At 39.7% G+C, this 21345-nt stretch overlaps 1 protein-coding gene across 5 annotated transcripts; it reads left to right on the forward strand.

The window, feature by feature from the left end:
• Window positions 1-688: 688 nt before the first annotated feature.
• On the forward strand, window positions 689-20790 carry LOC101157223 (rabphilin-3A). Of its 5 annotated transcripts, none has more exons than XM_020706062.3 (19): window positions 689-979; window positions 10016-10095; window positions 10203-10214; window positions 10357-10482; window positions 10576-10705; window positions 10788-10871; window positions 10958-11123; window positions 11242-11298; window positions 15586-15768; window positions 15858-16013; window positions 17221-17300; window positions 17436-17510; window positions 17717-17826; window positions 17963-18089; window positions 18176-18232; window positions 18348-18502; window positions 18576-18657; window positions 18736-18832; window positions 18937-20790. In XM_020706062.3, exons 1-19 carry the CDS (start codon window positions 899-901, stop codon window positions 19065-19067), a joined length of 1989 nt encoding a protein of 662 aa, XP_020561721.1. In that variant the 5' UTR covers window positions 689-898; the 3' UTR covers window positions 19068-20790. The 5 variants fall into 5 exon arrangements, with proteins under 5 accessions (XP_020561721.1, XP_078808900.1, XP_011477672.1 ...); XM_011479370.3 differs by having other exon boundaries at window positions 726-1063; XM_078952775.1 differs by lacking the exon at window positions 689-979 and adding an exon at window positions 2003-2069.
• Window positions 20791-21345: the final 555 nt, after the last annotated feature.

Genomic DNA, 21345 nt, shown 5'->3' on the forward strand with positions numbered 1-21345 from the left:
AGTGCTACAACGACTTAATATATTTAAATAAACGAAACAGGAAATGGTTTAGCCCAAGTCGTTGGCCATCTTTTACTACATTTAGGTGGGGCAGTGTGCATCGAAACCTGATTAAAATGTTGACTCGACAGATTTAAACGCCACATTTTGAAATGTGGCGTTTCTTTACGATATTTGTCATTTTTTAAATTATAATGTAATGAAATAAGCGTCGGAGAAAACAATAGAAGATAGATTCAAGTGTTTCTGTGAACAAATGGACAACAAAGCCGTTAGATGGCGCTGTGTCTCCGACATAGCAAAGCACCCAAATGCAGCTCCAATCGAGCGCAGCCCGCTATTATGTGAGAATTTGTCTCGGGTACCTGCCCTGTTTATAAATGAAAAACAAAGAAATATTGTATTTTTGTTCGCACAGAGAGCAAACAGCCCATATTTTTTATATCACATGGAACATGATAATGTTCATTGACAAGAAGAAAGTGTCTAAGCTTTTAGTGATAATAGTGTTTAATATGCAATTTAATCGAAAAGTAAACAAATACAAAGACACCAATATTATTCTTTAGAAAAAATTAGGTTAAAAAAACGACCACAAAAAACTAATCATTCTAGGTTTGCCTTCACAAGGCTGCCTGGGTGGAGATAAATTTAGGTTCTATAGACAACTGGATCAGGTGATAACAGCCCACTTGTTATTACTTCAGATCGAGGGGTTTCCTTCCCACGGCACCAAGGGCTTTCCATCTTCCACGCAGGATGGAAGAGCAGTTTCCACGCATCGTATAGTGATCCGCTGCGCTCTGTGCTCTGATAGCCCCTCCAGACCCACAAAAAAAAGAAGGGAAAAAAGACGCGATTTGGTGACAGGCACGACCATGCGCAATGACTTACTTTGATGAGATTCAGCAGGCGCTGCACAAACTCCGCATCTTTTTCTAACAGCATCCAGAGAGAGAAAAAGGGACTGGATCCTCTGGTAGGGTTTCCGATCTTCTTTTTGCCCCCCTTCAAACACCGTATCTACATACTAAAATTGCTTTGAGGTTGATGCGTTTGCCCGGTGAGTCAGTGCATGATTATAATATTTTTTTCCCCCTCCACATACAAGTTGAATGAATGCAGCCCTTCATTCAGGAGAGAAGCCCCGTGGATCATCTCTTTGGAGGGAACGTACCTCACAGCCCGTATTTATTTGGTGGAGCACATTTTTATTGTCTTCATCAGCCAGTTACTGATTTGACTGAGAAGGGAAGGTTAGTCTGCATGTGCACAGCCAGAAGAAGCTGATCAACTACTAATGCGTTTGATTGTTGTAAAAGCCCCACTAAAAGCAGTCATTCAGTGGTGGTGAGTCATGCATTTTAGAAAGGTTGCATGGTTTTTCTATCATGGTTCAAGTCTCGAATGATCAATTATTGTAACCCCTGATGGTGTGGCGAATCTTTAAATCCCCTTCAAGGCTTGTTGGACATGGGATATAAAGAAGAAAACCTGGTCAGTTGTTTGGAGGATTGTGTGGCTGCAGTCTCATGGCTTTGCTGCAGGGGAACATGATGGAGCTTGATTCACATACAGATTATGATGTAAAGACATTAGTGATGCCTAAAGATTCTGGTGTGGGCAGGGCAGCCCTCTAGCCCAGCTCTGCCATTGCACAGACAATTCAGTGGTCAACTTGTGATGTTATCAAGTCTTCTTGCACTAAAGGGTATCAGTGGACCAAATCCGTTTGCTACATATGTACATGTATAGGGAATTTTGTTGAGGGGTAGCAAAAAAAAAAAAACTCCAACAACCTTAGGTTCATTAAATCCCTCTGCAGACCTGAGAGATGGGAATTCAGCTGAGACAGAATGAAGTGTAACATCTAGAGCTGTGCCTCTCAAGAAAGCAACCACGTTAAAGTGACTGGACGACACCCTCATTCTGCCACCCCCCCCCCCCCCTTTTTTGTCTCTGGATTTCTTTGTGCAAATGAATAAAATGGTTGTTAGGTCTGAACACACAAAGCCTTAGAAGAAACATGGTTGCTGACAGAAAACGTGGAAAAAACATGGAGGAATAAAGTAAGTGCTTTTCACACTGACTGCATTATTTAATGCTAGGCAACCATACCCATAATCCCAGGTCTTTTGCCATTCTTCCTCTCAAAGCATACTGGCTTTTCAACTATGTGAGCAGCAACGCTGACCTGGTCCGCATATGCTCACACAAAGTGTTTGATCACTTAAATTCTTAGCTATTGATTGTTCTGTTTCCATGGCCACAGATGTCAAAGGTGCACATCTCCGTGTTCATTTGTATTCCTCATAATCCGGGCATGGAGGTTTAAACTTGGACTCGGTAAATCTGCAGGTGTTTCTGATAAAATTCTGCTCCACAGTCAGATTGTGTTTGCTGTGACAGAGCTTTAATGGAAGGGAGTGGCTTTATCCTGAAATGATCAAGGAGGAGAATTGTTTCTCAAGGCTCTCTAAAACTGGTGATTAGGGCTGCCTAAGCAGTGTGGCATATTGGAAAAGACAAAGGTAATTAATGCAGCGTTTTAACAAAATTCCCAATAAAGGGAACATAGTTAAAATTCAAAAACAGAACCCTGATGTATTGAGAAAACCCTACTCTCTCTAAAAGATTCATTTCTTTAGTTTCATGCATGTCTTTTTAGGTAATGATAATTACCTCTGTGCATTTGTTTTGGCCACACTAAAGCTTTGGAGTAATTACCCAAATCTTACTGCATCTAAAAATCTTATTGATGGACCTTCAAACGGATTTTTATTACAAGCTAAGCCCTTTTTCAGCATGTTGCGCTTTGTGGAGCAGACACGTCTGCCAACTGCAGTGTCCTAAAAACACCCAAGGGTGTTGTACATGCCGCTTTATCAGAAGCACAAAAGAGAGTCAGATATCAAACAGCCAAAAAGCATCTCCGATGGACAGATTCCCCCTGCAGACAGAGTTTTGAGTCATCATTTCAGATGTTGCAAACTATATAATACATCGCCATAGATCTTCAGCTGCAGCTAATTTAAAAACGCTGAGGGATTTTTCAGTCAACCATAATCTGGTGGTACTTATTTCCTGGAGCCAAAACGGGAAGGCATTAACGGGGAACTCCTGACCAGTGCTTCAGCAGCCAGTTCCTAGACCCACCTCCTTCCTTTGGGCCGAACAAGGATGAATCAGCCTGGCAAGTTTGAGACTCGATGCAGACCGTTGCTGGAATGCATTTAGCTGAGTGCTCCTACAGCCTGCTCCAGAGATATTGTGGTTATAAATGTAGAACACGGACAAAAGCATGGCTCTGAACTCCACACAAAAAAAGTCTGAGCGTGTGGATTTTTTCCCTTGTAAAAATCAATGTTTACTAAATCCTCATAAATCAGCAAGACCTGTGTTGATTTTAGAATGAAAAACCATGAGAGCCAACACTAATGGTAAGGTAACAGCATGGGAGCTTGTTGGTCAGTGGATGGTGTTTCCTGTTTGCTGCCCAGTGAGGCAGGACCTGGAGCCATGCCCGGATGGAGGATGTAGCTGTGTGATCTCAAATGCTGCGACATCCTCTGTTTTGAGAGGTGAAGAGTCCTCGCAGATGGTTCAACAGATGGTTCCCCTTAGCACTATTGTCTGAATAAAAACACAGATAGCCATTTGTCAGTGCCGAACTAAATCAACCTAAAAGGCTAATGTCCAAGCTGTAGTCTCAGTCACAAGGTTGCAGTTTGTGTGTATCCGCCTAGCATCCTAAAATCAGTTTTCATAAAATAATGTCTCACATGAGAGCATTACATGGAAATGAAAGTAAATGTGGCAAAGAGTTGTAAATAATTAAAAAATGCTGAGTGATGTATTCGTCCTGCAGCAGAGGCCTTCATGTGGTGCAGTGCCTCACAGCCTCACTCAAGTCCAGGATTGGCTGTACTGCCACACTGGCTCCCCAGCTTTTCCTGACGGATAGATTAAAATACGCACTATATCTGGGTTTGGGTGATCTCATGTTTTTAATGCTTCCTGCATCCCCTCCTAATAAACTGATTTTATTTCGCTTCCTCAAAAGACCATCATTAACTTTAAAACCTGTGTAGACATGTTATAACTTAAAAAAAGGCTAAATGTTTACTTTTTTGTTTCTGATTTTGTCAATAGAAGTATTTCATCCAAATGACATGGCAACATTTATTTTTACTAAAACAGAAACATCATTATTTGCTTTGTGTGCTGGTTATTTTGCAATTTTAAATATATTTTTCAGTCAAAAAGACTCCACACTTTCAATATACTTTAGAATCAGTAAACAGTTTTCCATTAAAAGTTTTCACTATTAAAACATTTCTGATGTTAATGTGATTCCTTAAACTTTCTTAGACATTGCAAATCTTAAGATTTTACAGCAAAAAATCCTTATTCTCTTTCGACTTTCCTTTTCCACCTTTTATTTGTTTCTACCAAATATAAAACTCTTTTGTAAATATGTGCTTGCCAGAACTTCACACATTCTACTGCACGCATAGTGTCACACAATGATAGAAATTTAGAAAATGATGTTTTAAAACCTACTGCTATATTGCTGGCCTGCAGAAAGTACATCCTTTTTTTCTCACGAAAAGACCTTTTCTATTTAGATTTTCTAATATAAGCTACATTTTAATTAGCCTTGGCCGATCTTGTAAATGAATTTTAAGAATCCAAAGGATGTAGAAGGAATGCTCCAATCCTTGGGATCTCCCTTTGTCCAATATATTTTACTACTGTATTTAATACCTTAGTAGTTCTAACAAGAAGAAAATTACCATTGGCCTGACCAAGAAAAGTCTGATCAATTAAGTAACATGATCATCATTTTATAAAACTTTATAAAAAAAATTAGTGTCTATTTTTAGTCAACTTTGAGTTTTTTTCCAGTTTTATCTGTTGTACTTGATTTATTGTAAAAGCGTTTCTTGTGGTCTTTTATTTATGATTATGCCATTTTTAGCCAAAAATTAAAAAACTATCATTTTCGAGGACATGGTTTCTGCAGGGCGGCAGTAGTTCATTAGAAATTTGCCTCTGACTTGTGAGTGGAACAACACTCCCTTTCCGTCACCAATGATTGAGCTGTCTGTTTACACTCTCTTCCACTAGCTCACTGCCTCACATACTTCCAACTTAATGTTATCAGTGCAACAAAAATGGCGATCAATAGGAGCTATCCAGCCGTACAGTTTTGGGACAGAAGCAGCTCAGATGAGGAAAACAAAGACGTACATGGATCTAGTCGTCTACAAGTGGATGCATCAGAGTGTAGCTTCCATGTCAGAGCGAGAAGCTTTTTCAAACTACATTTTTTCATCTGCTCTTGATTTACAATAATTTAAATGAAGAAATACTCAGAAATGTAATTTCGAGCTTAGTTTTTTTTATATATAAGTTCTCCTACAAGAGAAAAATGCCCAAAAAACATGTTAAAAACACCAAAAACACAATTTCTATCAGAGTGGCTCTTTAACATTTGATTTGAAATGATGGGTTGTTCCAATTTCAGTCAAAGTCAATTTTATTTCTTGGTTAAAAATGTGTTTTGTGAAAAATGGCACAAGGGCCGCAAGGTTCTTTTATGGGAAGCAAATAGTTTTAGGATTAGAGACAAAGTTGCGGTTTGGATGACCCAAGAAAAAGCATACTTCTGCTTCAAGGTGTTTGTAAGCGTGAAGACGCAGCACTGATATGAATAATAACTCTGCCATAGCATGCATTAAAAAGTGCTGAGATACGTCTGCAGGGACTTTGGTGAGTGATGGGATAGTACAGAGCTTCATGAAAACTCAACAACATTTCATTTAAGCAAAGTGACTGGAATACTAATGCAGGGCTGATGAAAGATACATTCAAGTGAAACCAATTGTGGGGCTTCAATCGATTTCAAATCATTAACCCATTTTGGAAATGTTCTTATTGTGCTGATGGCATGGGAATAGTTGCCCTGGAATTCACTATCATTATATGTAAAACAGGTCCAACAAGGACACAAAAAAAAAATGAAATATCAAACAAACGACACAATTAAGAGCTAGCTGTGCCTTTAAGATACAGATAAGTCAAAAAAGATCAAAATATTTAGCATTTATGTTGAGCTGAAATCTTTCTTTACAAAAGGAAGAGCCCGTGGCTGAGATTATCTATCTGTGCAGGATATGTCTGTAAAACATCACAATCAGAACAGACAAACTCAAACTGATTTTATTATCTTTTATAAGATACTATCCTGAAGGCAAACTTTTATGGACCTTAGCCTTTTATTTTTAATGTAGGACTACATTTGTGTTTGACATGACATTACTTTTGGGTTAATGTCATTTGTTGTAGACATCTTGGCTGAGTGGGATTTCCCTGAACCCTGGCCTCTCTTAAAACAAACAAACAAATAAATAACTAAATAAAGCAGTACAAATAAGTCAGAAAGATGTTTGAACTCAGTAATGGAAGTAGCTCCAGAGCCGAGGATTTGAACCTCATACGCCAATCAAAACCTTACACCCGAATTTGTAGTTTAATTCTCAGTACAAAATGATCTAGTTTTAAAAAGTTGACTCAAAATACTGTTGTGATTGGCAATAATCCTAACCACACAGGTCAATAAAAAGTATAGGAACCGCATTTTTAATATACTCCTTTATATTCCCCGGGGGGCACGATGAGCTTCATCCAGCTTGGGTCCTTGGGCAAGAGCCTTCACGCTGCTGCCTAACTATATGGCCACAAAAGGGGCCGAAATCTGGGTCCCCCTGTCCCGGTCCCCAGCCTGGATAAGATACAGGGTTATGCCAGGAAGGGCATCTGGTGTAAAACTCTCTTGCAAACAACCCGTGTGAATCGGTGAAAGCTGATTCACTGTGGCGACCTCTGAAGGGATATTGCCAAAATGTAAACAACATGTCTGGTTTCATATTGCAGAAAGCAGAATCTGACTTGCTTGTGAAACAATCTGCCACATGTGCTCTTCTCCACTTTAGTTTTCAAACCACAAACAGGAAGTGAAAGAGTTGCCACTCGGTTCCAATAGGTGTGAGACTCGTTTGCCTCATGGCTGCCCATTTTCAGAAAAGACCAAGGTAATTTCTGGTCAAGATGGCGATGACTACAGAGTGGAAAAATTGACCTTTGAAAACTTTTCGCTACACAAATTCTTTTGTAGCGATGTGAAATATCTAAAAAAACAACCTTTTTGTTTTTGGCAAATCTCCACGTGAGAACGGTGACTTACTTTGATCCACACTTCCCCTCTAAGCTGGTTGTTCTTTTTCCATAATGATCCGTGTCGGATCCCTCCATCAACAGCACGCTGCCTTGCTGTCACTCTGCCTGCTGTCCTTACATCTTATATCCGCAAGCAACTTCCAGATGCTAAATTTTTTTTTAGCTTTCATAATTAAAACGAGATTTCTGTCATGAATATCGTATTAGTCGTTACAACTAAATTAACATGTGTTAAATCCTGAACATTATGCAGCCTAAGCATTCTGTTTAAACACAGAATTCTGGTAGATTTCGCTTCCAACAGTTGTCTAAAAATGTTTGCTGTGGTTGTAATATCTGCCAACAACCTCAAATATGTACAGGTGCAGATTGATATTGATTGTTTCCCTTCAGAGGAGACACTGGTTTCTCATTTGTTTTTCTTTTCCTCCGTGTGAGGGGTTGGAACAAAGAGATCGATGTCGATGCTCTCCCTCTGGTCTTTCCTGTTGTCATCGAACACATGGTCTGTTACTCGCAGAATCTGCTGCGCGTTGCTGGACCAGCTCTCTTTTTTAGACTGCCACGTCTGTAAGCATTACCGTCCTGGCTTTTGTGAGAAGAATCCGCCGACCCACTGAGTCATCTTTTCCAGGCAGACAACACGTCCAAGATGACTGTAAGATGAAGTCAGAGTCTCAGATGACGCGGATTTGTCACATTTATAATCTCATTGACACAATCTGAGGGTCACATTGATGTCATCCCTGTCTAATGCCATAGTTCAATATGACATTATGTGAAAATGACTCGTTTATAATTGGTCTCTCTAACACAGATAAGCCCACACTGTATCTTTCAACTGTCTGAGGCATTAAACCCAATTTATACGTGTACTGTAGCCCCCCTCATAAAGAACGTGCCTTCAGACTGTTCTAATTCAAGCTGTTCTCTGAATACTAATTGCCCCCATCACCCTAGAAAAAAGTCCACTTGTCTGATGGAAAGAAATTATGTTTTTTTGGCTAGGGAGCCCGGACAAGCCCCCGCTCAACTCTTAACATTGCCTCCCATTCGTCTCTCTGTCTTTCTCTCCAGGACGATAACAATAAATGGGATAAGTCATTTTGGGAAATAAAGGGAGCTGTACAGTCAGTGTGTTGTCATATGTCGTATGTGTCAAACTACTGCTAAATAAGGGAGAAAAAGACTGCTCCCTGATGGCTGTGCTTCTGCTGTTGGCTGTGTGCTGCATGGGAGGAGGCGCGGGGGTGAGGGGTGATGAAGCCCCCATGCAGGGTGGCTAAAGATCCTACAGCAAATTTCTTGCTCATCTGTGGAGCCCACAGGCAGACAGACAACAGGTTGCAAATTTCAGAAGGTGTGCTGCCTGGTGTTACACAGCCCAATACAGGCTGGATTAAAACAAAGACGACGGTGAAGGCTTTCCTTTTAGCTCGCCCCCTTTTCACCCTCACAAAGATTCAATAGTGACTGATTTTGCTCCTGTGAAAAACTGAAGTAAAGTGTATTGATTTTTTTTCTTTTCTCATCGGCAGACATATCTTGCTGTTGCCTTCCTGCTCTTGTTGATGCAGTTCTGCCCAGGCACTCACCTCGTCCTACATCATCACAATTCCTGAGATTTAGCCCAAGAGAAGCTTTTAGTTTCTTAGGATGGAGTCTGCCGGTATCCTTTGAGGACTAGTCGTCCCTCAGGACATGCAGCAGCTGCAGCTTTTGTCTGAGACTAGAAGACGGCTTGAAGTCATTTTCATTTCATGCACATTTGCAGGAACACCTGCAAAATATCCTGAGTTTCTGTTGGTGTTGTTGCATCATTCATATCGCCTGAGACTGGACTGTAGCGCTGCTGCATCAGATGTACTTACTTTTTCACACGGCCGGCATTAGCAGTCTGCTCATGCTCAGCTCATTTTTGCTCTCAAACCACTGCACCATGTCTCCCTTCAGCCTTTTATTTTAAACACTTTAAGTGAGCTGAGAGCCGTCTTTAGACCACTCCTCGTCTGGTTGAGTCAACGGTTTACGAAACGGAGTGACAAACGTGTTCAACTGCTGCTATTGATAACCGCCTTCTCCTCCACCAAAGCCCACACCGAACGGCTATGAACACTTCAATCGACATACTACAATTGCTGAGTTGTCATTGTTGTTTTACAATAAAATTGAGACATTCCTACTGTATCTGCTATTTCATATTTTAGTCTGGAAGAAATATCAAGTCTTATTTTATTAAAAGCGGTGTTCCCTTATCTTTTTTACCTGCCCCTGTGACTTTGACTGTAGCTAAGCTTGTTTTAGGCCTGCAATAAAAAAAAAAACGACTTGTCTTTGCACCATTGCAGAGCTCAAATACATTATGTTCATGGAATGGATTTCTTCCAACAAGCTTGGCAGACTGAGATGGTGCTGATTAGACTGTAGGTTTGGCAGAAGTATTGTGTTTATTCTCCAGCAGAACAGAGTGGTATTTTTCAGGCTTGGTATGCAAATTAACAGACCATTAGCAGATGAAGGGGAGAAAATACTTATAATTCCTTTTCTGGACATTTTAGATGCTTTTTCTTCCTATTGGTGTTGCACTACTAAATAAAATTTGAATTTGATGAGCCAATAATAACAACTAAAAAGTGCTGCAACGGAATGAAAGATGGGAAGAGAAACGTAAATGTTGTGGGCAGACTTTTTTAACTTCTGCTCTGAATACAAAGACGATACCTTTTATCAACACTGAACAGGGACTCATACCTGCCTCCTGTCTTCTTAACAGCACAGCATGACAGACACAGTGATGAGTGGTGGGACGGGTCGCTGGGTATCAAACGACAGGCAGGGAAGCATGCATCCAAAGTAAGTATCTCCTTCAGAGCAGTTATGTCTTGGCACCATTTTCATTAACGACAGCATCATGCCTTAACCGTATCATCCTTTTCTCTGCTGCCTGATCTGTGACACAGAGATAAAGAGCAGTAAGTGAAGCAAATCCACTCCGATGTAAATTGTGTAACTGCATTATGGTGTTCAACTTTGTGGGTTTGTGTGTGTGAGTCAAGGGAATGAGACAAAAATGAACTAATGCGCCCACAAATGGACCCCATCTTTGCAAAACAGGGGTAACTGGACCAAGCAGCCAGGTCCCGGTTCCAGTCCAGATCTGACTGATGAAGAAAAAGAGATAATAAACAGTGTGATTGCCCGTGCGGAGAAAATGGAGGCAATGGAGCAAGAAAGAATTGGGTGAGAGCTGGTTTCTGTGATGAGCGGAAATTTAAACAAAAAAAAAAAGTCCCTGTAATGTCATGCACGGCTTTGGACATTCTGCTGCTGCAGCCGCCTGATAAACCGTCTGGACAACATGAAGAAGACGGTGTGTGGGGATGGAGTGTCCCGCTGTTTGCTGTGTGGGGAGCAGCTTGGATCACCAGGGGTCAGCTCGGTGGTGTGTGAAGACTGCAAAAAGGTAGTGAAATTAATTACTTCTGTGAATTTCATTTTTCTTTAAGTGCAAAGCCGTTACTATTTTTAGGTTTCTTGTTTTTTAGCACATGTGTACTAAGTGTGGTACGCAGTGTGGTGGTCTCCCACGGCCTGTTTGGCTCTGCAAGATCTGCAGAGAACAACGAGAGGTGAGATGCTCATGCTAAAAGAAATGTAAAGTGGCAACCAGGGTAAAGAGGTTGTCAGTCATACATCTTTTTTTTTGTGTTCTTAGGTGTGGAAGAGGTCTGGTGCCTGGTTTTTCAAAGGTTTTCCAAAGCATTTTTTGCCTTCACCCATGCCATTATCTAAACCAAAGGAGGCAGCTGCCCAGAAGACAACAGAGCCTCAGAGGACAGCAGGTTCTCAGCAGAGGGACATAGTCGCCCAATCACAACCAGGTATAAACAAGCCTTGCTTCAGTTTTCCTTTCTTATTTAGTCATCAAACATGTTTACATGGGGAAGCTTACAAGTTGTTTTCCTTTTTTTAAATTGGCTTTCTACATCCATCCTATAGGTCCAAGTAAGAGTCAGCCTCCAGTTGCAGAGCAACACGTTTCAAGCAAGGCTTCAGGCAAGTTTTCCATAGCAAGCTAACAACATAAGCTCGCGGAGGCTTTCCCTTTTCCAAGAAACGCTTAACTGCATCTCTAAAATCTACATAGCCAGTGTCCCAGGGGATGCCATCCGCTGCTAATTGGCCAGCTTGGGTCAAAAGTGTTCCATTAAAGAACAATATAATAAAAAAAAGAAGGTTACAAGAAATTGGAAGGACAAATAACATTCTTAAACCTTAAAGAGAGATGACACAGACGGATTACATAAAATTAAATTTGGCAATATTTGACCAAAAAAGTTAAAACACATTGGAAAATGTCCCTATAAGAGGAAAAAACAGAAAATAAGGCAGGTGCAGATACAGCACAGAAAATTCAATTTGTTAATGTTATTATTAGAAAAACAAACAAACCTCTAAAATATATTTTAATGTTTGGAATTATATACATATATAATCTCAATTAAAAATTGAGAAATCTAGGGCTAAACCTTCACACTGTTAGACATTTTATTGTTTCACTATTGGAGACCAAGTGAAGAAAATTTAGACATTTTTTGTACTATTCCCTTTTTATTCCATAAGACTTTTACGCCACTTTGATATCATAAACCATTTGACTGATCAGGCAAAAACATGTTAGGTTTATGTCAGTATAATCCAGATTAAGTTTTAAAACATCACTAAATGGTAAACTCACTTAATCATTTTAAAAAATAAAGTTCCACTGATCACCATTTTTACATCTTTAAAAGTCTTAAAATTTTTTCTTAAAAAACAACTGATTTTAATCTCCTTGTTCATAAAGCTGGTCTACGCCTTCCCCATCTTTTGGCATCTGTTTGGTAAAGGTGACTCAGCTGCTGCAGCTGAGTCAGTGCAGAAATCTAAAGAGTCTCACAAGAGATGTGAAACTCCATGAATATTTATACACAGATTCTAATTACAATCAAACATGTCACATGTGGTCAATTACCATCTTTCTGCAGATTGAAGTTGAATGTGCCACGTGTGTATGTCATCAGGCTTAATACTTTCAATCCGAGCAGGGCTGGAGCTTCATGAATAAGTTCACACACTTACATCGTCATTTTCTAATACAAGCACACACAGGTAGTGGAATGAAGAAACTGATCATCTTGGAAAGGTTTTTAAAGTGGATTCATAACATTATTTTCTACAGTAAATTTGCCAGCAATTTAAGACCCTCTCCAATGAAAATCATGTTTTTTGGTGTTTTTAACATGTTCTTGTGGCCTTTTTGTCATGATGGAGAACATATACAGTCTAGACTAAAAGTTTGGACACACCTTTCCATTCATTTGAATGAGTGGGTGTGTCCAAACCTTTGGTCTGTACTGTACAAAAAAAAATTACGATTAGTCTGTGGGCCACAAGCACCCTGCTCTGCTCCTTTCTGATACATCCGCTTGTTGACGTCTAGGTCTATGTACATTTTTGTTTTCCCTGTCTGGTCAAGCTCAAAGCTGTACGGTTGGATAGCTTAATATTGCTCACCATTTTTGTTGCACTGGTAATGTTAGGTAGGGGGTGTGAGGGGCTTTAAGCTAGTTTAAACAGTTGGATGACGGGAAGGGAAGGGATGGGCTTACTCCATGCCAACCCTTCCACCCACAACTCAGAGGTGAATTTCTAATAAATTCCTGCCACTCTGCAGAAACTATGTCCTAGAAAAAGACACAGTTTCTAAAAAATATTGGCTAAAAATGGCATAATAATGAATAAAAAACCACTGGGACTTTAAATACCCTTTAGAATGACAGTCCCAACACATGTAAATGTTTGATTTGGGGTCATGCCTGCAATTTGAATTTCCTGGTACCTTTTGTGGTTTTCAATCACTGTTATCACAAACGAAAGTGGATATTATGTTGCACCAAGTCTATGAAAGTGACTACACTGTAATGCAGTCATTTTCATATACAGCTATAGGCAAATAAAGTTATGCTTTGGCCCCTGAGTGCACTGGAATCTGTCACTGTACTCTTTATATTCACTCAGTGAAAGCTTTGGTCCCTTCCTTCATTTAACTTAAGTTTGCTCTTGATAAAGCTATACCACTACAAGGAAAACATTTAAAGTGCAAGCTTAGAAGCTTTTTCCCTTTTGCTTTACAGAACATTTGCACTTTATCTACCATCTCTGATCACATCTGCTATTTGTTCTCTATTAATATCTTATAATTTGTCCTTTAGAGCTCACTCAGTAAAAATCTTCCCTGATGCTGTAATTAAAACACATTCTTCCCCTTCAGCCCTTAGACTGCCCTCTCCAATGAGACACATTAATCATTTTGGGGATTTCATTATCATAATTATGTATTTAGGGCACATGCATTTATGTGATAATAAATGGCTTCTCTTGACTGCTATGTAGCAAAAGAAATTGCTTCATCAGCCGTACTAGTCAAAGACTTGCCAAATTTTTCACAAATTCTGCTGGGGCTTCTAAACTTATGTGGACTACTGCATTAGACAAAGACTACTTTTTGTTTTGTCAGGGATATTTGGAATGCTGCATATATATCTGTATGCCATTAAACTTCATCGATATAACAGCAGCTTACAGTGACAAAATGCGCTTTCTGTGATGTTTACATTTGTTTTGATTGGATTACAAATGTAAACATCATAGTGACTTGAGGAAGAATTGTGTGTGTTTTTTTAAAGCTAAGCTCAAACTTGACTCTATGATTGTTGGAGATGTGAAGATCATAAAGTCTACTTTGCTGTTTTTGGGATGTTTCCTGGGTTTTTTTGTGCTCTGCTTCAACATTTTCCCTGTCACAGTCACACAAGGTTGATGTTAACTTTCAAACGCCATTTACATATTTTTTTATTGGGTTTTAGTTCATCATTGACAGATCAACTGTTTGGGTAATTTAGGATCAATAACCCAAATTGGGCTGTTTTTTTTTTACCCAATTCTGAGGTTAAAGAGAGACTAACCTTTCGTTGGCTTATTTTAACTCAGAAAAAAAGGTAAGAAAAAAATCACAAATTGGGTTCAAATAAAACCAAGTTCATTTTTGCAGTTAACAGGTGTGTTTATAACATTTGAGTGTGTGTGGACAGGCCCCGCCCATTTGAGATTTGTATTCTATCTGAACCTTACCGTAATGATAAACATCCAGTAGCTTGTAGCTTTATGCTGCTTCATGGTTTTACCCCCCTCCCCCTCCTATTATCACCCTCCTACCCCCCCCCCCCCCCCCCCTCTCTAACATCCCTCTCTCTTCTTCCCTTCTTTCCTTTTCCGTCCGGTCCAACACAAAAGAATTTCAAAAACAATTAAAATGAATAAAGCTTGGCCTCGATTACAAAAGGGGTTTATTCAGACATACCTCTGGTTTGTCTGAAGATTAATAACCCCTCTTGTAAAAGTAAAATATGTCCAACACAAGAGGCCTTCAGCCCTCATCTGTCTGTCCAGCTGTTGGACAGGACAAGTTTAAAAAAAAAAAAAAAAAAAAATTAAAAAAATAAATAAAACCAAGTTGTGACAAATAATGTTAGTGATTTTCACCATAGATTAAACCCAGGAAAATTTTTCAACAGGAAATTTACTCTTTTTAGTGTATAGGACACACATTTCTTGGCATGAAGCTCTGATTGGCATAGCCGTAAGAAAAAACAAAAACAAAAGCCTAGAAACCTTGAGTAGATCGGTCCTAAAGGAAGCCTCACTTCTGTTATTTTTAGTTACTGTAATAATAGTTTTTGCTGAATCATAAAGTTTTAGTTTGGCAGAAACATATTCCATAGTTTTAATTTGAAAATTAATTTTGACTTTCAACATGACATAATGCTTGTGTTTTATTCACCTTCATTCATCATTACGCTAACCCATAGTTTTTCTGTCTTCATTCCAAGTCATCAGGCTTTTTTATCTCTGTCTCAAATTTGGGAGTGCACCCCGCTGTTAAAACCAAAGGGGGAGGAGAGTCTCAATTAAAAAGTCAGAGGCTGCATGCTGTGACTTGGAATGAGTCTCCAGGTGGTGCTGGCATGACAGTCTAATTTCAGATTTGATGCATGATTACCTTTGCAATGTGATCCCCCATAAAAGGGAGGTTTCCCTGGCAGGCGGACTACATACCGCTGCACGTAGAAGTGTCAGCTGCCACAGCTTTTATGCAGGTCAACGCCTTTTTACAACATAAAAGCCGCATCACCGAGAGAGCATGCTGTAATTCAACGTGTACCGCAGTGAAGGCCTCGAGCCAAGTGATTATGCATCTCTTGTTTGAGTTTGTGGTTTTAATTCATTCATGCCTAATTTTAGCTGCAGAGTCACAAGGCCGGGCTGGTTACCCACCTGTGGCCCCTAAACCATCTGTGCGTATGGCCACGGGCGGGGCTGGCCCTGAAGAGCTTGGTCAGGGAAGTCCAGTGGTCATGAAGAAGATGGTACCTGTCCAGAGCTCGAGACAGCAGCCTTCTGCTTCTGTCGCCATGGCTCAGCAAGGTGAAACTAGCTTGGAAACAGACCTGAGCTCATGCTGTAAAAAGTTGCAGCCCCTTAACGTGAACGTGTGGTTGAACGTCCTGTGGCAGGAGACGCAGGCGCTTACTCCTCTGGTGCTCCTCCAGAGCAGAGATCATCTCTTGACAGGAGGCAGCCCACTGCCTACGGCTCTCATAACCCCCGGCAACAACCCCCCCCTGCTGAGGAGGAGGAAGAGGTGAACGACTACGACTCTGATGAAGCCAGTGAGTACACCATCCTTTCCAGGAGTAAGGTGGATGACTTACATTTCATCTTTGTTTCATTTCATATAGAACTTGATATTTTTTGTCATTTGTCATCATTAAAAATTAAAGTTTAGCTTTTATTTTAACACACACACTTACCTCTTACTGTAAGTGTGCAGGGACAATGTGCAGTCAGTATGCAAATCTAAAAAGGATTCCTGATGAAAATATATCTGAGGAGTATGACATTATGTAAATGATCAGGGATATAAAAGCTTTTCAGATTCTATTATGTCATTTTTTCCTTTCTTTCATAAATCCGCTTTCATTGTGGAGGAAAGGATCCAACACGGATCTGCGTTCTTTGCATTCGTCTGCACCCAAATGGGATTCATCCTTTCTCAGGGAAATCTAATTTCATTGGATTTTAATAAAGTCTTAATATCTGAAGTATTAAAATAAAATTGAAATAAGAAGTTAGAGACTTCCAGAGAGGAGGAAGAATGTTCCTGTGTAAAAAGAAGAAAACTGTAGAAATCTAGTGAGCCTCCTCTCTGTAAAAAAATTACAATAAAAGGGGTTTTTAACTATGAGTAATTAGATTTTAGAATAAGTTTGAATTAAAGCATATTTAATTGCTGGCAAATATTCAAGATTTCAGTTCATACTATTTTGATTGTTTTACATGTTTCCAACCTTAAGATCTTAAATAAATTACGTAATCCTTATTCATTTCTACTATTACATGGAAATAGTTTATGATAAATCAGTAACATCTAAAAAAGGAAGCTTTTGTTTATTCAGAGCACTTTGATCTCAACAAAATCTGGATTGCTTTAAATAAAGAATATTTCTTACTAGCAGGATACCTGTATTTGAAATTAGGGAGCAAAATGTAGTTCCTATTTATATAGTTTACACAATAGTTGATTTAATGTATAGTTTATATTAAAAAAATGAAAACTTCATTTTTATTTTCTAGTAGTTCATATGTATGGGCAGCTCATCGGTTTTCAATTTTTCATTGTTCTTACTAAAGATAAATAGAGGCCTGTGAATGTTTCATGAGTCGAGACTTTTTGTTTGCTCTTTGACTCTGTTATTCAGTCTTTATTTCATGATAAAGGTGTTTTATCACAACAGGATAATTTATAGTTTTCAAACTCTTAAATATTTGGAAGCAGGCTTGTAGTCTCATGTAACGACCGGTCTGGGTGTCTTTTAGCCACCCTGGGTTCCCTCGAGTTCAGCCTGCTCTATCAACAAGAAAGCAACAGCCTCCACTGCAGCATCCTCAAAGCAAAGGTACCACTCTTTCCCCCACACAAAGGGGTCGTTTTAGCAGATTGGTTACATATTCCAAAACCTATAAACTGCATTTCATCTGATAATTGCTCTCCACTGCTTTTGATCTAATTGTGAGGCTGATTTTCTCCTCAGGGACTAAAGCCCATGGACTCAAATGGACTGGCAGACCCATATGTGAAGCTACATCTGCTCCCAGGGGCTAGTAAGGTATGCGTCACAAAGGAAATATTTATAGCTTTTGACAAAAATGAATGACTTTGACTCCCCATTTTGGATAATGAGGAATCTCTCTGCCTGCTCATGGGTGACATCTAGTGGTGGGTTGGAATCTCCAAAACACACAAATCTTCATGATGGTCAAGGTATCTTAATAGTATTCTTTATTTTTTTGTAATCTGTTCTGCCTTTAATAGTCTAACAAGTTGCGCACCAAGACCTTAAGGAACACTCGTAACCCAGTGTGGAATGAAACTCTCACCTACCACGGCTTGACGGAGGACGACATGCAGCGCAAAACCCTCAGGTGGGTCGTACAGTTAAGACAGCTGCGTCTGAACCACTTAGAACCAAAGGCAAAGCTGTCGGACCTCAAACATCATCTAGCTGTGGCAGATTTATCAAAACATGTAATTATACTTTTTTCTTTTTTGTTTCTACAGGGTCTCTGTCTGCGATGAAGACAAGTTCGGGCACAACGAGTTTATTGGGGAAACTCGAGTGGCACTAAAGAAACTGAAGATGAACACAAAGAAAAACTTTAACGTGTGTCTTGAGAGAGTTGTGCCTGTGAGTCAGACACTTAAAAGTCACTGCATTCTCTTACAGGGTGACTTTCTTCTCAAGTTTTGTCCTAACCTTGATGCTTTTTACAGACAAAGAAAACTGCAACAGCTGGAACAGCAAGAGGGATCTCACTCTACGAAGATGAGGCAATACCTTTATTTCCAAGCATGTCTATACGTGACAGATTCCTCTAAAAGGCTCTAGCAGATGTTTTTTTTAATAACCCCTGCTGAACTGTTCTTCTCTTTCGGTCTGTTTTAGGCAGGGAAAGATGGCACAGAGGTGGAGGAACGCGGTCGTGTTCTGATCTCCCTCATGTACAGCTCGCAGCAGAACCGCCTCATCGTCGGCGTTGTGCGATGTGTCCACCTGGCTGCTATGGATGCTAATGGCTACTCCGACCCATATGTCAAAATGTAGGTAGCGCTTCCATAACTGTATCTGGAAGACTCCAACGATTGTATAACTTTCTCCGCGTGTTTCTTGCAGCTGCTTGAAGCCTGACATGGGGAAGAAGGGCAAGTGCAAAACACAAATTAAGAAGAGGACTTTGAACCCGGAATTTAATGAGGTTTGCAAGAAAGTTTGCAATAAAAAGAAGAAAACTTTGTGTTTTGCTAAAACTATAAATGTTCTGATCAACCTTCAGGAATTCGGCTTTGAGATCAAACACAGTGAACTGGCCAAGAAGACGTTAGATGTTTCGGTGTGGGATTACGATATTGGGAAGTCCAATGACTACATTGGTAAATATTCAGTTCGTCTCAGTGATTTCCTTTAATACTAAAAATAAAAAGAACCTTTCACCCCCCCTCTACCTGTTCTTCACCTACCCCTATCTCCCTGACAGGTGGGTGTCAGCTGGGTATCACTGCCAAAGGGGAGCGGCTGAAGCACTGGTACGAGTGTTTAAAGAACAAGGACAAGAAGATCGAGCGCTGGCACACCTTGTTAAATGAGAATCACGTTGCTAGCGATTAACCACACAGCACGGGCTTATCAATGTGTTTGTCTTCATTCCATGTGGCACTTTTCCCTCCCCACAGTTATTTTGGATTTTTTTCATTACAGCGCAGCATTGCTCATGTTTGGCTTCGACTTTCAGTTTGCATCTTCTCTTCTCTCTTTTTGACTTTACCAGAGCTGATTATGAATCAACCTCAGACCCTCGTTTAACTGAACATGAATCTGCTGCGAGGTGGCTCCGCAAAACGACCTCACGCCAGTCATATCCTGATAAGAACTTCTTCATTAAAGAAAAAAAAAAGTTGGGCTGAAGAAGAAAAGCAATATGTTATGGCATCTATTCTAGAAATCCAAGATTTTAAAAGCCCCCATGTTTGAATTTCATTAGGTCATTAAGCTTTTTTGTTTTTTACTTTTTACAGTGGTTACATAATATTATATCAGCATGCCTGGCCGCACATCTACTAAATACTTCACCAAATGAACACTTTGTATGACTTCATGAAGAAATGTTTACATATTGATACATTGCTCAGGTTAGAGTAGAGATCTGATGTAACTGGGATGTGAACTAGATGAATCAGTTGCTGTTAAGTTCAAAATATTATAGCACACTTGTACGGTGTCAAAGGAGTTTTTTTTATGTAATGTAACTAAAACTGTGAATTTTTTGGTTGGTGGGAAAATATCAACTGTACGTTTAGGACAACTGAAAAGTGAACCTTAATTTTTTTTTCTCAGTTATGAAAAAAAAAACAACAGAAAGAGACTTGAACCTGCTAATTCTGCTCAGAATAGGTTTTGTACTTCAGAGTTTACAGTGAATGCACACAGTCAAGTTTGCTGCAGGTAAACCGGTAATGTCTAAAGTATGTGCTTTTACCTGCATGCACCGTGCTTGTGAATTTCGTGTGCCTGGGGCCGTAACAGCCCGCTTTTACCCCGACGTACCCTTTGCACAAAGCAGAGCCCGTTTTTTCTGTCTGCCACACCTTTAATCATCCGAGTGTGCTTGTTCACTAATCACAGCAGACCAAGGAAAGCACACTTTACAAAGTGGAATAACCTCAAATTTGTACAACTGTGTGCAACTTTTTCCAATCTCAAAACTGACAAAAACACAAAAAATCCTATGCATGAAATGTTTTGTGGGTCAAGATATATATACTTTGTAAGAAATAAATGCTATTGTAATTCCATTAATGTTTACACTACTTCCCCATTAACATTCCTACTGATACTTTATATTCTGTACGAGAAGTCATACTCTGCATGACTATAAATATGTTATAATATGATTAAATTGGTTTGTTAGCGTCAACAGAAATGGCTCAAACTCAGCCGAGCACATGGATGTAGGAGCTTGTAGCTGAGGGTAGCAGATCAAAGGAAATCTTGACAGGTCCTTTGCTTGAACCCTGTAGATTTCTCCAGTACGTTTTCTTCACAAAGCCACTCTGCCTCCATATAGCAGCAACGTAGGCACTTTAACAGTAGGCTCTGTACGTTACAATGGCATCATGAGCATCAGTTGTTGTTTAAAAGATCAGGCTTCTCTCTGAGCTAAAGTCATATCTGTCTTCTACTCGATTCTGCCAGTTCAGTGGAATGTTTCTTAATCTCTGTATTTGTACATAGTGCATGCAGTTGAAGTACAAATGATTGCAAATACTTTTGCATGGAAAGATTTTGCAGAGAGTTTACACAGACCAATAAACCTAATTTAAAAAATCGCAAACGTTTTGTTGGCAACTTTTGTGAGACATATAATAGTGCTGCTTATATACTGATGAGGCCAAGAAAAGTCCATCCATCCAACTTCAGAACCTGCTGTATCCCTTTTTGGGTCACAGGGGTTGCAGGAGCCAACCCAGCTAGTGTTGGGCAAAGGCTGACAGATCACCAGTCTGTTTGCAGGGTCACTCACATGCAGACTTAAGAGAAAATTGGAGTCACCAATTGACCTATGAGGCGTGTTTTTGGACTGTGGGAGTAGGCTGGAGTGCCCAAATTCCACACAGAAAGGTCCCAGCAGGGATTTGAACCAGGGCCTTTTCACTGTGAGGGGAACGTGCTAACCATTGTACCACCATGTAGCTCTTAGCCTAAGAAAAATCTAATTATGAAAATAGCTTTAAATTTATTTTTTAATTACTTAAACACTTGGATTTGTCTTAGCACAGTTTTTACTTTTAGTTAAATATACCTTAAATATACAGTACATTTAGTGATTCTGCAGTGATTGCTAATTTAAATTCAAGTTCGTCTGCCTTTTTTAGGCTTACAAAAAAAC

Source organism: Oryzias latipes, chromosome 9 (genome assembly GCF_053564925.1).
Source record: "Oryzias latipes strain Hd-rR chromosome 9, Olatipes_Hd-rR_3.1".
Taxonomy (NCBI): Eukaryota; Metazoa; Chordata; class Actinopteri; order Beloniformes; family Adrianichthyidae; genus Oryzias; species Oryzias latipes.

What these genes read in the sequence shown, in the direction of transcription:
- LOC101157223 (XM_020706062.3), top strand. Translation starts at nt 899, where the DNA reads ATGAGATTCAGCAGGCGCTGCACAAACTCCGCATCTTTTTCTAACAGC. An exon ending in GCAGCATCCTCAAAGCAAAG is followed by an intron (nt 17,301 to 17,435) that starts GTACCACTCTTT and finishes TTTTCTCCTCAG; the next exon opens with GGACTAAAGCCCATGGACTC. An exon ending in TGAACCCGGAATTTAATGAG is followed by an intron (nt 18,658 to 18,735) that starts GTTTGCAAGAAA and finishes ATCAACCTTCAG; the next exon opens with GAATTCGGCTTTGAGATCAA.